Source organism: Seriola aureovittata, chromosome 9 (assembly GCF_021018895.1).
Source record: "Seriola aureovittata isolate HTS-2021-v1 ecotype China chromosome 9, ASM2101889v1, whole genome shotgun sequence".
Classification (NCBI taxonomy): Eukaryota; Metazoa; Chordata; class Actinopteri; order Carangiformes; family Carangidae; genus Seriola; species Seriola aureovittata.
Genome location: NC_079372.1, coordinates 1483562 through 1497845, shown reverse-complemented (window position 1 = coordinate 1497845; position 14284 = coordinate 1483562). Strand labels below are relative to the sequence as shown.

The 14284-nt window shown below is 41.7% G+C and overlaps 1 protein-coding gene across 1 annotated transcript; it reads right to left on the bottom strand.

The window, feature by feature from the left end:
* Positions 1-2358: 2358 nt before the first annotated feature.
* efhd2 (EF-hand domain family, member D2) lies at positions 2359-13771 on the bottom strand. The gene is made up of 4 exons (XM_056385256.1): positions 13250-13771; positions 7196-7343; positions 6975-7109; positions 2359-6057 (listed from the first exon to the last, which is right to left on the bottom strand). The coding sequence occupies exons 1-4, from the start codon at positions 13534-13536 to the stop codon at positions 5926-5928; spliced, it is 702 nt and encodes a 233-aa protein (XP_056241231.1). The 5' UTR covers positions 13537-13771; the 3' UTR covers positions 2359-5925.
* Between the last annotated feature and the right edge of the window lie 513 nt (positions 13772-14284).

Below are 14284 nucleotides of genomic sequence, written 5' to 3'. Positions count from 1 at the left end.
ACATTTAAAGGGAAATTAAATTATAACAGGCTACAACTTTTCATTCTTTTTCACATTCTGCATAGGGGCAGCAGCCCAGGTGTGTTTTGTCCTTCATGTTTAAAAATACTTTAGATTTGAGAATAAACCTTTGTAAGAGGATTGATGTTTCGTGGCCTTTGTTCTGTCCATGCATCCTGACCCTGTGCCCATGATGATCGTTCACTTTGCATCCTGAACCTCCCACCTAACATCATCAATGATCTCAGAATGGCTCAGAGACAATACCCTGATGCCACCACAAGAGGGCAGTACATTACACGCTGAATCAAACAGGCATCAGGTCCTTTATGGGACAGAAGCTGTTCTGAGATCAGATGTCAGGAGAGATATCACTTCCACTTCAGGATCATTGGTGGGATTGCTGCAAAAGCAATGCACATACACATACACAGATACAAAGAGATACACAAAGACACACAAAGACACACACTCACACAAACGTACAAGCAACCTGGTAGCAGCATCAGAGCACCAGTCATCCATTCATCATAGTGGTTTGGCTCCAGCTGTTCCTGAAACACCGTAGTTTAGTGACTGTGAGAGAAACTTTCACACCCAGTGTCATTTAGTCTCTTTCTACACATTTTTACTTTCCCTTAAATACGTCAAACTTTAAACAGGTCGTAAATGAAAGAATTCTTACACATTAATTCAGCTTTTCACAACCTTCATATTTATAGGTTTCATGCAAATTTCAGGCCATTCATAATCAGTGCAGTTTGGCTTAGGGTGTGTATGAAGCAATGCAGCTCAGTCTCCGTGTACTTCAACTCACTCACACAACATGACACACCTTTACACTTCTTCACTGCTTACACAACAGTTTCCTTTCTTCATCCCTTTTCCTTCTTTATGCCTCCACGCCTATGGAGTCTACATCCAACCAACTAAATGCTGTTTAACACGGAAGCATTATTATGATAAACAACAATAATAACAATAACAGTTATTATTATTGTCATTATTAGACAACATTTAACCCTGAAGGCAGCAGAGACACAGGGCTCATTGAGGTGAGCAGCAGCTCCACCTAGTGGAGAACTCACGCCACTGTTCAAGTGAGCGGACTTCATCTTTGAATCTGGTATCTACTGTATGTCCTATAATAAACCCATGGGTGGGATTATTATCAATCAGACTAAATGGCCAATTTGCCAATTTGCAACCGGAAGCTTCCGGTTGCAAATTGGCAAATTGGCCATTTAGTGATTGAACTGTGACGTGCAGCTGATGGATGAGTGTCAGGCGGAGGAGGAGGCTCTGTTCAGGACACATTGGTTTTTTTTATATCCCTGTTTTATACCTGAAGGTGAATAATACAAAGAGCAGACCAGGCTGATACTGTGAACTACATGTAAGTAAACTAGTAGTTTAACTACATTTTGCAGTAGCTTGCATGTAGTTCAACTACATCCACATGTGCATAGTATGAAGGACTATTGGGGCCATGGATGAGAAAATGTTTTTCTATATTATAATGATTCAAGTAGTTAAATAGGTTTTTCCCCATTTTTATGTGGTTAACAGTTGAAACTATAAATTCTGGGCCATAAAAGAAAGAGAATGTTTGTTTGTTTGTTTGTTTTCCCATTACTTCTCTACTGTAATTGAACCCCCTTTGACCAGCCCATGTAGCTCAGTGCTGGAACAGCAGGGACATCATCGTAGATAAACCCCCTGAACCAGCATGAGGAAGAATCACCACGGTCATACCAAAGCTGACGTTCCAGCACTTTCCCTTGAATATTGGGGCATTTTATTTTGTTGGTTGATGTTATAATGTTGGCACTTTCTGCAATAAACTCAACTGAGTGGCATGTTTTGTTGTTAAAATGTTGTATCACATGTACATTGTCAATTTCATCAATGTCTTACAAAGTAGTTTAAATGACTTTTTCTAAGTAGCTTCACTTAAATACGTTTTCCCTACAGTAGCTCTGCTGTAGCTCAACTTCTCCCAGTGTAAAGTAATTGGTAGCTCGCGAAACTGCTTTCAAAGTAACTTCCAACACTGTTGTTACCAATGAGAAACAAATGCTGCTGCTGTTAGCCTGTTAGCTTCCTCCCTTTCTTTGATAAAAATTCTAATTTTGAAAATTAAACAGAGTTTTGGAGTTCGTCCTACTAAGAAGTTTTTTGAATGAAGTTACTAGGTTGAGCTGACATGAAGCCTACAACCCTGACCAATTATGATTCAATTATAGTGTGTACATTTAGGATTTGACCATAAGTGGTCCAGACATGTTCTAGGTTTAGACCTGGTCTTGTTTCTTCTTGACATTGTGAACAATTAGACAGTGACAACACACTACAATCTACTGCGACAAAAGGATGTTTTATTGAAAATCAAAATGAAGATGTATTAGAGTTTCCTCATTTGTTATCAGCATACAAGACAATACAACTGCCGACACTAACAAAAATAGAAAATGAAATGAAAACATAGAAGGAAAACATGTTAGTTAAACCCTCCTTGATCATGTTGTACAGAGCAGAGACCACACACTCCCTCCAGGCTCACAGAGAAGTTTTCACATTCAACACAGTTCACAGTTGAGTTTGTGAACATCAGCAGTGAGCGAGGAGGGCACAGCAACAACAAGAGGAAATATGTCTGTCAGAGGCAAAGTTAGATCCATGACACCAACAACACCAACATCGGCCAACAGCTCTCTGAATAACTGCATCTCATCATCAATATCATCTCCATTCACATTTGTGTTGCTGTGGAGTGAACAGCTCCACTGAACTGGACATAATGACAGTAGTCGAAACATTTGGCACTTTAACAATAAGGACATGAAGAGGATTCAGTAGAAGGACACATGGACTCCACTGTGTGTTCACTGAAGTCACTGTTCTCCATCAATGAGGTTTAATGGGATGACGTCTAAAATAAATAATACTTTAGTTTCCTGTTACACCTCCAGTATAACACAGTGCTGGTATAAGTTTGCTGGAGAACCACAGAGGAGGCATGATGATGAAGGGTTTGCTCATCAAGAACTAAAGAACAGTAACTGTGTTTCTCTTGAATACTGGCGCTGAGAATCCGCACCAACAAACCAACATAATGATCCGACTGTGACAGCTGACAGTGTTGAGTTACAACAGTAAATGACTGGGACAGGCCTCTGTTGAACTACGAGCCTTACTGTATAAATGATACATAACAGGAAAAACAGGATGATCTGACAAAATCATCCTCCATTTTACACTACAAAGCAACAAGCTAAGACCCTGAAACCTCCGAAACGTCCTCCCAGCTCACTGATGAAGCTGCAGAAACCAGACTGACCAGTGTTGAGTCATCAACAATGAGCTGGGAAGAAGCTTCAGAGACAGCGTTTCATACTGTGATGAAATATTTGTTCGGTTCCTCATGAAGAAGGTTTCAGTCACGGTGCGGAGAGTCCTGGCATCAACAGACAGTGCCGTGTCAGTAACTACACTGAGGGAGCTTGCATATTATTTTATACAGTATCCAAAAGTTCCTCCCTCACACATTTACAAAGTGGCTCAACAGCAAAGTGTTAAGATAGAAAAATCTTCTATAAAATAATTGAAATTGTTCTGTGCCACAATACAAAAACTAAAGTCCCCAGATTTAGATTTAATAGACTGAGTGAGAATCCTGAAGATTGAATCTAATCTTTGTCTCTCTGAAGAAACACCTGTCAACACACAACATCTGTGCTATGAGTCATTTCAAACAAATGCAGGGTCAGGTCATGTGGCTGTATGACAGTGTTTCATTACAACACATTAGCACACACAATAATACAATACAACAATACACAGTCGTATTTAGTTATCAGTCCCACACATACAGTTTATACAGGTCTGTGTATTTGTATTGGTCCATTACTCCATTACATAACTACGCTCACAGAGCAGCCACTCTGATCTACTGCAGGACATGACGCCATTTGTTCTTCCCTTTTCTTAACATGGAGGAAACCAGTAAGCCACACTGAGAGTAAACCAGAAGTAAAGTGAAGAAAAATGTGACTTGGCACCAGAGAGGGCGCGACTGCAGAGAGAGGTGGGGTTATTAACACAAAGTCTTCCTCACTCAGTGAGGGATTCATGGAGCCATGTGGTTGTTCTTCATTTGTTTGAACTGATTTTTAACAGACACACCAACAGATGACCAAGAGGTTAAAGGTCCCACATGTTAGTGAAAGATGAATTCATGTTACAAACATCATGTGCTGATTATCTTTCAAATCAATGATGTTCCATTATCTGTCTAATCTCTGGTGTAACAGTAATTGTGCTACTGTCGATTAAACAATCTTCAGGATTAACACCTAGTCTCAAAGACAATGTTGAATTAAATTTAACAATGCCAAAGTTTAATCTACTATCTACTGATCAACACACTTACATCAAATGACCAAGTAAGTGCAAAATGTGCAAATCTCTTGGCTAAAAAGATTTACCTGATTACAGAAAATACACAGATCCCACCAGCTGATCTCACAACTGGTGAGGGCCACAGGAAACGAGTGGATTAGCATTCAAGGCTGGTTTCAATTCAGGAAGAAGGATTTCACATTAGTCACAACTTGACAGTGAGAGAACAGTGGGAAACATAAAGCAGTGGAAGCTGTGAAGCTGAGTGGCACTGGTCTAACTGCTGGAATGGCACAGGTGATGTTCTGAACCTCCAGGTTCATCATCAGGTGACAAAACGAGAACATGATCTGCACAGTTTGGCTGTCGTTTCCATCGGGTACAGAAGCATGTTACTCACGGACCAAACCGCTGATCAGAAAATGAAAACTAAAGTGAATCCAGATGAAGCAGGAAGTAGCTCGTGGACCACGGAGACACTTCACTTTCAACTGATTGTGAAAGTTTCAAAGTGTGTGGTGGTTCCTGTGGTTGGAGAACAGTCGCTACATCCACACATTACAGCAGTGAGGTTGGCGAATAAGATGATGCATGATGGGAATAATAACCAGAACTAGACAAGACAGACCCATGTTCCTAAAATAACCTTATTCTAAAGTTGTCTGTTCATCTGAGGTCCCACAAACCACCACCAACTACCACCCCCAACCACAACCACCACAATCTACACCCACAAAAAAACAGAGCGGACAGTGACACTGTGGAGCTCAGCTCTTTGTTCAACATGTAACACTATAGATAGATGAATCGAATGACTGCAAAGTCTTACTGTGGATTTAATATGAGTTCTGGAATGAATGAAGTCAATCAAATATAGGTCAACACTGTAGCCAGGACAGTGCAATAAGTGCATTCATCACCTGTCTACGTAAATACTGGGAACTGGACTCCAGACACAGCAGGTAGTCAACAGCTGGCTGTGTCGGTGTGTGTGTGTGTGTGTGGTTTTAGGTACAGGTATGATAATCAAATACTAATCATGAAGGCTGAATGTGCAGCTGTTTATGATCCCATGAGGCCATAATGATAAAATGATGAATTTTATCAGCGCCCCGCTGTGCCAGCACAGGGGCCAAAGAGTTTATATCTGGGTAAAAATGGTTCTTTGCTGTTGCAGACACAGTGACTAATGTCAGACTGTAAGAGTCTTCTGTTCATTTAGCTCAGTACAGACTGTGGTTACACTAAACCTTTATTTCACTTGTATTTTGATGTTTGAGGGTGTTACTGAGCTAAATGTACTGATGATCTTTGATTCCTAATCGATTATCTGCATAAGCATGGACAGTGAGGATTTTTCAGTGTGTATCTAGTCCACTGTATCAAAGACTAGTGATCAGCATGTGTGGGACTTCTGGCCTGTGGCTGACTCAGGTCTACCACTGTCATACACAGAGCATTAACAAAATAACAGCATTAGTACAGCACAGAGAGTGAAAGGTCCTGAGGTGAGGGGGGGGGGGGTCACTTGAAGGCCGACTGCAGTTCTTTGAAAGCAGCTCGTCTCTGTTTCTGCTCCTCGGCCTGCTTCTTCTTGACCTCCTGCTCCTGGCGGATCTCTGCCTCAAACCGACTGGACTCGCTGATGGCCTGGACCTGTCCACAGGAAGCACACAGTGGTCAGCCGACAGAGAATCACAACTGTTGCCTGTAAAGGCAAATCACTTGGGCTTGGGAGGAACCTGTATCTTGTGATTAGCAACAACATTGTGTGTTGCACTGAATATCAAAGACTACAAGTCGGCCAACAATGCAACAGTCATATCCGAATTTAAATCAACTTCAGAAGATGACGCTGCAGTTACTGCAGATGAAATGTGGAGCTTGAAAACACGTGTGAAAAGTGCACGCATTTAAAAGAACCTTTGAAGGAACAACATCTGAGAGGGGAGTGGATATGAGCTGTAACTGTGACAGTGGGGGGCACAGAGTGCGTCACTAACACCTAGAGGACAATGAGCTGGCATGACACTTGACCGTGAGGATTCACTGCTACAATGTATTTGAAAAAATAAGACAGAAAGCGATAACTAAGTGATGATCTCAGTGACTTTGACTGCGACATGACTGTTGGTCTGACTGTTGGACTTTTTATAAACAAAAAACATCGGAAAAGACAAATCTCACTTTGTACAACATGGGAGCTTGAAAGAAGAAAATATTTTTATGTCAGTGACTCTGGTCAGATCACCAGGAGGTAACATACATACCGTGCTATGCTTTGAAAGCTAGATGTAATTAGCTTTAAATTAGCTTTTAATTAAGTATTAAATTACAGTGGGACAGTCACATCACTGGTCACTTTACTGAATCACACAACCTGTTGTATCAAATGTACCTGCAGTTGTAGCTACAAATCTCTAATCAAACATATACCAGAGACACTAAATGTTGTGCAGATGATCTGAGTAACCTGATGAAGCTCGTGTTTGATGAGGTGGTTCCTGGACCACCAGGTCTGACTCACTGATGACACATTGTCTGTTTGTTTTAGAAGTTGAGAGTAAACCTACTTTGGCTTCAAAGAAGGTCTTGGCTCCTTTGACCCCCTCTGTGGAGACGTCGATTTCAGAGAGGCGAGCGAGGACACTGAGACCGCTGTCCTCCGCCAGCTCTCCTGCTGCTGCCTTCCTGAAGATCAGCAGGAACTGAAGAGGACAGGGAGAACACTGAGACATGATGTAGATAGAAGGAACATCACATCACTGATTCTGATCTGGCTCTCTCCTCTCACCTCTCTGAAGCTGAGTTTGTTGTCGAGGTCCTCGTCGACCTCCTTGATCATGTTCTTCAGGCCGAGGTGTGTCTGTGGAGCACCGAGCTTCTCCATCATCAGCTTCAGCTCCATAAGGTCGATGTAGTTGTCTTTCCCAGCATCATACCTGAACAGTATGGAGAAAGGGAGAAAACTGCTTTGTTACAGAGCTGAAAGACCAAGTGTAGCTATGCAGGTAGTGGGTTTTACTTATCCAGGTTTAGAGGTTGAGGGTTAACAGACAATATAATGACAGTGAATGGCATTTAGTTTGTGATACTCATAGCTCTGGAAAAATACTTAAAGATTCAAATACAACATCTGTTTGTACTAACAGTTATCTGCTACTCTGGAAATGTTTATACTGAATAAAAACAGTTCACTCCACTGCAGGAACTTAAACAACCCAAGATGCATCTGTTCTCTGGTTCTGCTGCTCACTGTGGGACAAGTCCCTGGACCTAAATCAGGGCTCTACTCAGGAGGTGACACTGAATGCAGGCTCCAGGTGCACTCAGGTCTGGACTGAGATGGATCGAGTCACATCACATCCACAAGGATTTGTGGAAAGGAGGCCAGCTGGAGCCAGATGTTAGACAACAACAAGAAATAACCAGTGCAGGAAATAAATAAAAAGATGGAACAAGATCAGAGAAAAATCAAGAAACCACAACAAACACTGGAGTGAGCCAAAAAAAACAAGTGATGTGATGAGTTGGAAAGAAGGTTGAGATAGGGCTGAATGATCACATTTACGATAATATGATAAAACGTGATTTTCTAACCACAAAGGCTGTAATTACACTCCGGTCACGTAACATGCAAGCGAGGGTAGAGCAGTTGGCTAAAAAGGGAGCAACAGCTTGGCGCGCTACACTTTGACCTGTTGTATAATGGCCTATAGCTAGACACAACCTGGCACTGAGGAAACTTTAGTGTCTAAGAGGAGCAGTACGTCGGCTGTGTGGAAGTGTTTTGGCTTTAACAAAGGAAGATGCTGCACAGTGTCAGGTATTGTGCACAACCTGCCTCGCTAATGTTGCTACGTCACAAGGCAACACTACTAGCCTGTATCAGCACAAAGCCATGTATCATAGTTGCACAGCTACAATGCCGACCACCAGTGTGTCCGGTAAGCCAAATACCACCCGACAAGGATCACTGACTGAAGTGTTTGAAAGCATAACTCCATATGAACGTTATTCAAAACGGCACAGGGAAATTACTCAGGGAATAGCAGTTCATAGAGAAAGATACGATGCCTCTCAGCACGGTGACCAAGCCTGGGTTTATGGCTTTGTATGAGCAGGTACAGCAGGGACCTGGGTTCTCCATCAGCAGATGTTACCTCATGCTCAAGTGAATGTGAGAGAATATCGAACAGTGTCAGCACCACTGTCTGTTGTGATGCTATCAACAGCTGAAATCTTCTTGTGTCATATATAAACCCAACTTTAAATGTCAAACAGTGCTAATAGATTCTGTGAGAAAAATGAAAGTGTGTTCTGTGGATGATCCTGTTGCTGATGAATAATATTATTATAGAATTTGAATTTTTCACAAACTAAATGATCTTATAGCCGGAGGGAACTGAGAGGAAGGTTGTATATCTAAAGTAGAAAATCATACAAAACCCAGAATGCACTGCACACAGAGGCTCCCAGGCCCCTCCCTTCATGGGTACTTTCCAAAGGTCTCTGCTGGGGTGGTGTGTTTACGGAGGACAGGCCTGGAGTTTGTTTCTCAGGCTGTGACCATTTTAGCTGAACAGTATCTGATCTCTCTGCCGAAGCTTTCATTCATTTCAAACAAATGTTTTCTCTCACTCTAGAGTCCAGCAGCATCGTATCAGTGTGTAAGGATCACAGTGATCAAAGGAGACTTAACAAGAACTGCATTGCTGCTGCTACAAACCAGAAGACTGTGAGAGCACCTCTGAGACCATGTCCTGCTTGGTTTGGGAAACAACGTAGAGCAGTGCTGTGACGCGGGATGTTACAGAGACATGATAAATGCAAATGCAATCTGCTCTGACTGCATAAAGAAGTTTACTCTTGCTTACAATATGGGAACACATCACAAAATACTGAATTATGTATTAGATTCTAGCCGATACACAGCCCTAGCAGCTACAGGCTGTAATTTGCAATCTGTAAAGTCTGGATCTGTGACTGCAGACCACCACCACCCCATGATCCCACCCCACCAACTGCTGCTACACTTATTATCATTAAACAATTATGTTATTATTAGTCCTATTAGTTGTCATATTTTTGTCTTTTGTTATTAATATTGGGATATTATTACACCACCAGCCCATGGAACCATTCACCATGAGTCTGGTTCCGTTTGAGGTTCTATAATATGAAGAGACGCTCTGGACTCGCTGTGTATGAAAGGGCTTCTAAATATCTCTTTCCTCAACAGAGGGATCAACAGACGGACAGGTGCTGCACAGCGCAGGGCTAATGCTGTAGTCAGTTCTACGCTCAGCTACAGGAAGTGTGTGCTCATCAGGGTGCATTTCCTCTCTGGCAGGCAGACAAGTTAATTACTTCCTGTATACTCACTCCATAGTCAATAGTGGGACTTTATTTACATAGTATGTTATCTGACCTGCTCCCACAGACCAGATACATGCGAGTATGAGTTCTTCAATTGTTGACCTTCTCCGGTCTCCGAGTTGAGGAACTTTTAAATCTAAGTTTTCGAACTTGGTCTCACTGGTTGGCACAGTTCCAAGTCTATTTTAAGATGTTCATTTTCCAAAGAGACTTCTGAGAAAAATAAAGAGGGCTTTATTTCACATGAAGGAGGATGTTCAGTGTTCTCCTTCACATTTTTTATCAGCCAAACCCAAGCATCACCCAATTTTTGTGCCAACCCAAATCCATCAGTACGACAATTACTACCACTGTGTGTGCTGATTGGTCCGGTGCATAAAGATGATTATTTTAATTTAATCTGAGACTATAATTAACATTTACCCACACACTAGATTATTTACATTATGTCTTGGTGCCCTTGCTGGGTCAGCTGCCAATCAAATATATAGAGTATATCAATCAGAGTGCCACAGGAATGAGCCCTAAAACCAGGAAATGAGTTAGCATTTTAGCATGTTAACATAAGCTCAAGACATTTTCATGTTTTAATCTCCAACGTAAAATCAGTCAGTAAATACTCCGGTCCTGATTTTTTGAAGCTTTTACGTCCCGGTTGCTAACAAGTGTCTAAATGACACTACAGAGGTTGTCGGGGACGTTAAACATCGCCACGTTGAACATGAAAACTGATCTACTCACCAGTCCACCTTTACATTCTCATTGTGTTTCTACAAACTGTCACTAACTCTGTCAGAACAAAGGCTTTTATAGAAGAGGTCAGAGCTAAATCAAACTACAAGCTGAAGTTTAGCGCTGGTGACGTCATGTGACCGTGGTGTAGTTGGTTTATAGCCTAGCATTAGCTTTTTACTTACTGCTGATTGTATTTAGGCTTCAAACATCATAAAGTGGTGTTCAATGATGAAGATGATCCTGCTGGACTAAACCTGTCAGGATCATAAACTATTGTTTGTCACAGAGTTTTTCTGAATTCAAAAACCAGTGTAACAATCCTTGCTTTTTGCGGAAAGAACCAGAGTGATGCTAACATCTGGGTTATACGTCATCCCTACAGCACTCTATTGGCTCCAATTATACTGTAGTTTTGTGACTGGGCAGGATTAATAGGGTATTAAACTCTAACACAGGCGGTCTAATCATTTATTGATTAGTTTGAATGGGGACACACTTCCTCCCCATCACACTAAAAAGAAAAATGTGAATTGTAATGAGTGTAAGTGCTGAAATCATACAGGTCTGATTGGAATCCTTTGAAGATGGCTGTACAGAAAGTATGTGCAGAAAGTAGTGCAGTTAAAATACCTGGACAGGCCTGGACATGATAGGAAGCTGAAGAATCTGGGCAGAGCATCACACAAAAACACCCTAAATTTATGGTCATGCAAAAACAAAACCTCAGAGTCAACCTGACTGAAAACTGGAGCTCTTCAGCTAGAAAGACACGCCTCAACAGAAGACTCTTTGTTAGACCAAGATGTATTACTAGATGAGCAGTAGTTGCTAGTAACAATAACTTCCACTGTCTGTGCTTCTCAGGATTTCACAGGTTCAGACTAAATTCCCTGCACAAGTCAGAGAACAGTAGAAGTGAGAGGAAGTGGTCATTTCACCACACCTACCACCCACACCGCCTGCTGCTGCTACCAGGCATCGTGTTCAACGCTGGCTGACCCTGAATTCCTGCCACTCAGCTCCAGCTCAGCTGCTGAATGTGACTCACTGTGCAGTCAAGCTGCCTCAACAACACTCATTTCCGATTAGACCAAGAGATATGTGTAACCAGCGATGCCTTCAACAGTAACCACAGAGGTGAATGCAGTTAAGTTCACACTTATCAGTGTACAAGTGTGAGTGAAACACTGTCATGTAACTTGTTGCTAACGATATTTTGTATGTTGTCTCACCCCACTGCAGGTTCACTTCAGAGGACCCAAATGAAACCTTCCAACAGCCTGACTACTGACCAATCAGATCGCTGGAAACATGGAGTCATCATTCCTACAGCATCCCGACAGGGACAAGAGTGTCTATAGCACTAAATAACAACATAATAACTATTATAGCTCTATATTAAGAACACAAAGAGACTCTGTTATGACAATTGGAAATAAAAACTAAACCTCTTATGACTTTGATGAGAAAAATAAACCTGGTGCATTAAATGTTTCCCATAATTATAAATGCCAGTGAGATGGACCTCATCGTTAACTACTTCTCACCTCTGTGCACTGGCAACAGAAACAGTCTGTTGTTACTTTCAGCTGGAACACATATTCATTAAGTTTGTTCATCATCAGAGAAAAATACTTTGAACTAAAAACGTGCAACAATTGTGTATTATAATACAGATAATAATAATAATAATAACAATAATAGTAATACAGATTTTTTTCTAGTTTCCACACTGAATATCAATTTTTGAGCTGTTGCTATAAATTAATTTTCACACAGGTATCACTGTTTCATATTCACCGTCTTATTCAATAAGTCATTCATGGTTCTGATGATGTTGGTTGTTATTAACCACTTCATCTCTTTCTCATGAACATGCTGGTAGTGGACAGGTAAACCCAGAGTAAACAAGGACGGCCAATGTTAGGATCATCGAAACCAGATAACCAGAGAGCCAGACTAAGTTGAACTTTAACAGAGGTTCGCGATTCCTGATTTCTGAATGTTCAATCTTTCATTGTGTCTGATCTTGTGAAGACAAAACTATCCTCAGTGTTGGACTAATGTGCGTAATTACATTTAAAATGAATTATTCATTCTCAGTCAAAATGAATAATTCATTCACTGAATCTGTAACAAACTGAAGAGGTCAGTTCACCACAATAGTTGATCTATTAACCACACATCAGGTCCTGAACTGAGAACAATTTACACACACAGAAAGGCTTATCTCATTTCCTTGTAACCTACTTGCGTCCCCACCCTGCAATCACTCCAGCTACAGAAATCAGTGAGTACATTAGGCTTAACATATAGTAAAGCTGCAAACATTATTTTCTTTATAATTAGTGTTTTTTCTTATTAACTGTTCATCTCATAATGTACAACAACTATCACATCAACAGTTCCTGAGCTCTGCATGCTGTTGTAAAGCTTGCATTTTGTAACAATATTTCCTCCTTCTTTAAATTCATATTCAGATTGTGTTATTTTGTGGTTCTTTGTTGCTATCTGGTATTACACAAATGATATGAGATTATAATTTCTGTTTTGTGAAGTTGTGACTACATGAGCAACATGCCAGCTCAACTTCCTTATATGAGCAAACTTCCCTGATAAAAGCAACTGACTCATATCAGATTAAAATGGGGAACCACTGGCCTGGAGGCAGGTCTAAGATGTGGCCTCCAAGCTGCCAGGAGCCACCAAGACAAACCTAGACTGTCACACTCACATTTTGAACATCTTCTCCATGTCTTTGATCTGCTTTCTGGAGAACTCTTTGAACTCGGTGTAGGGGTTGAAGACCTTCATGCTGGGCTGGGAGGGCTCACCCTGCCCCTCGTTCAGCTCTCCTCGTCGCATAAGCTTGGCACCCAGCTCCGAGTCTGCGTTGGCCGTACTGGGTTTCTCCTCCGACCCGTTCTGTTCTTCGGGTGCGTCCACGGCAACAGGGTCCTCGGCTCCTTCTTCGATCTGCAGCCGACGGCTGAGCTTGGACGAGAGCTCATCTGTGGCCATTTTAAACAGGAGACGTTATCTAGCTAACTAACTGTCAGAATGGAGAAGGCTAACAGCGTCCGCCCGGCTGTTTCCCCGCTAAGTAGAAGCTGTGCTCGGGTATTAGTGGTGAATTAATCACAGATACAGCCTACGTGCTTCTCTGACGTTCAGTTTTGATTTCCAGACTCAGACTCCCAGCCTTGATAAATGCCTCTACTCCAGGAAGTTCTGTATTGGCTCATTAGCTACGTAGCATTATGTGGCCGTGTCACGCACTCACCCCACCTTTTAAAGACGCAGACCGGCTAGTGCGGTCGTTGTCGTGGTTACGGGCGGCAGTGTTCAGCCCCGCCTATGTGTAGTACGTCAACCGCGCCTCTTTCAGGACAGGCGGGGATTTTGGATGCTGGCCAGATTATTTCGCCCCACCGTGCTTTTCCTGTCCATATTGTCTTTACTGACAGAATCAGATGGAACCTGAACTAAACTCAAGCTCTTTTCATCTTCTACAGACTGACTGAGGCTTCTCTTCCCCAAATAGTTTCTCCACTATCCTCACCCAGCACATGTTTATAAAGGGTGTCAAGTTTACTGGCAAACATTGAATTATTCAAGACAAAACGTACACAAATGAATTTGTATTCCGTGTTTACCAGTATAAATAAAATCACCAAATTATACAACTCATGCACATACAATCAAATCACAAAAAAATATATTTTTCACCAGTTTCTCACTATTACACACCTTTGCAGTCACGTCAACA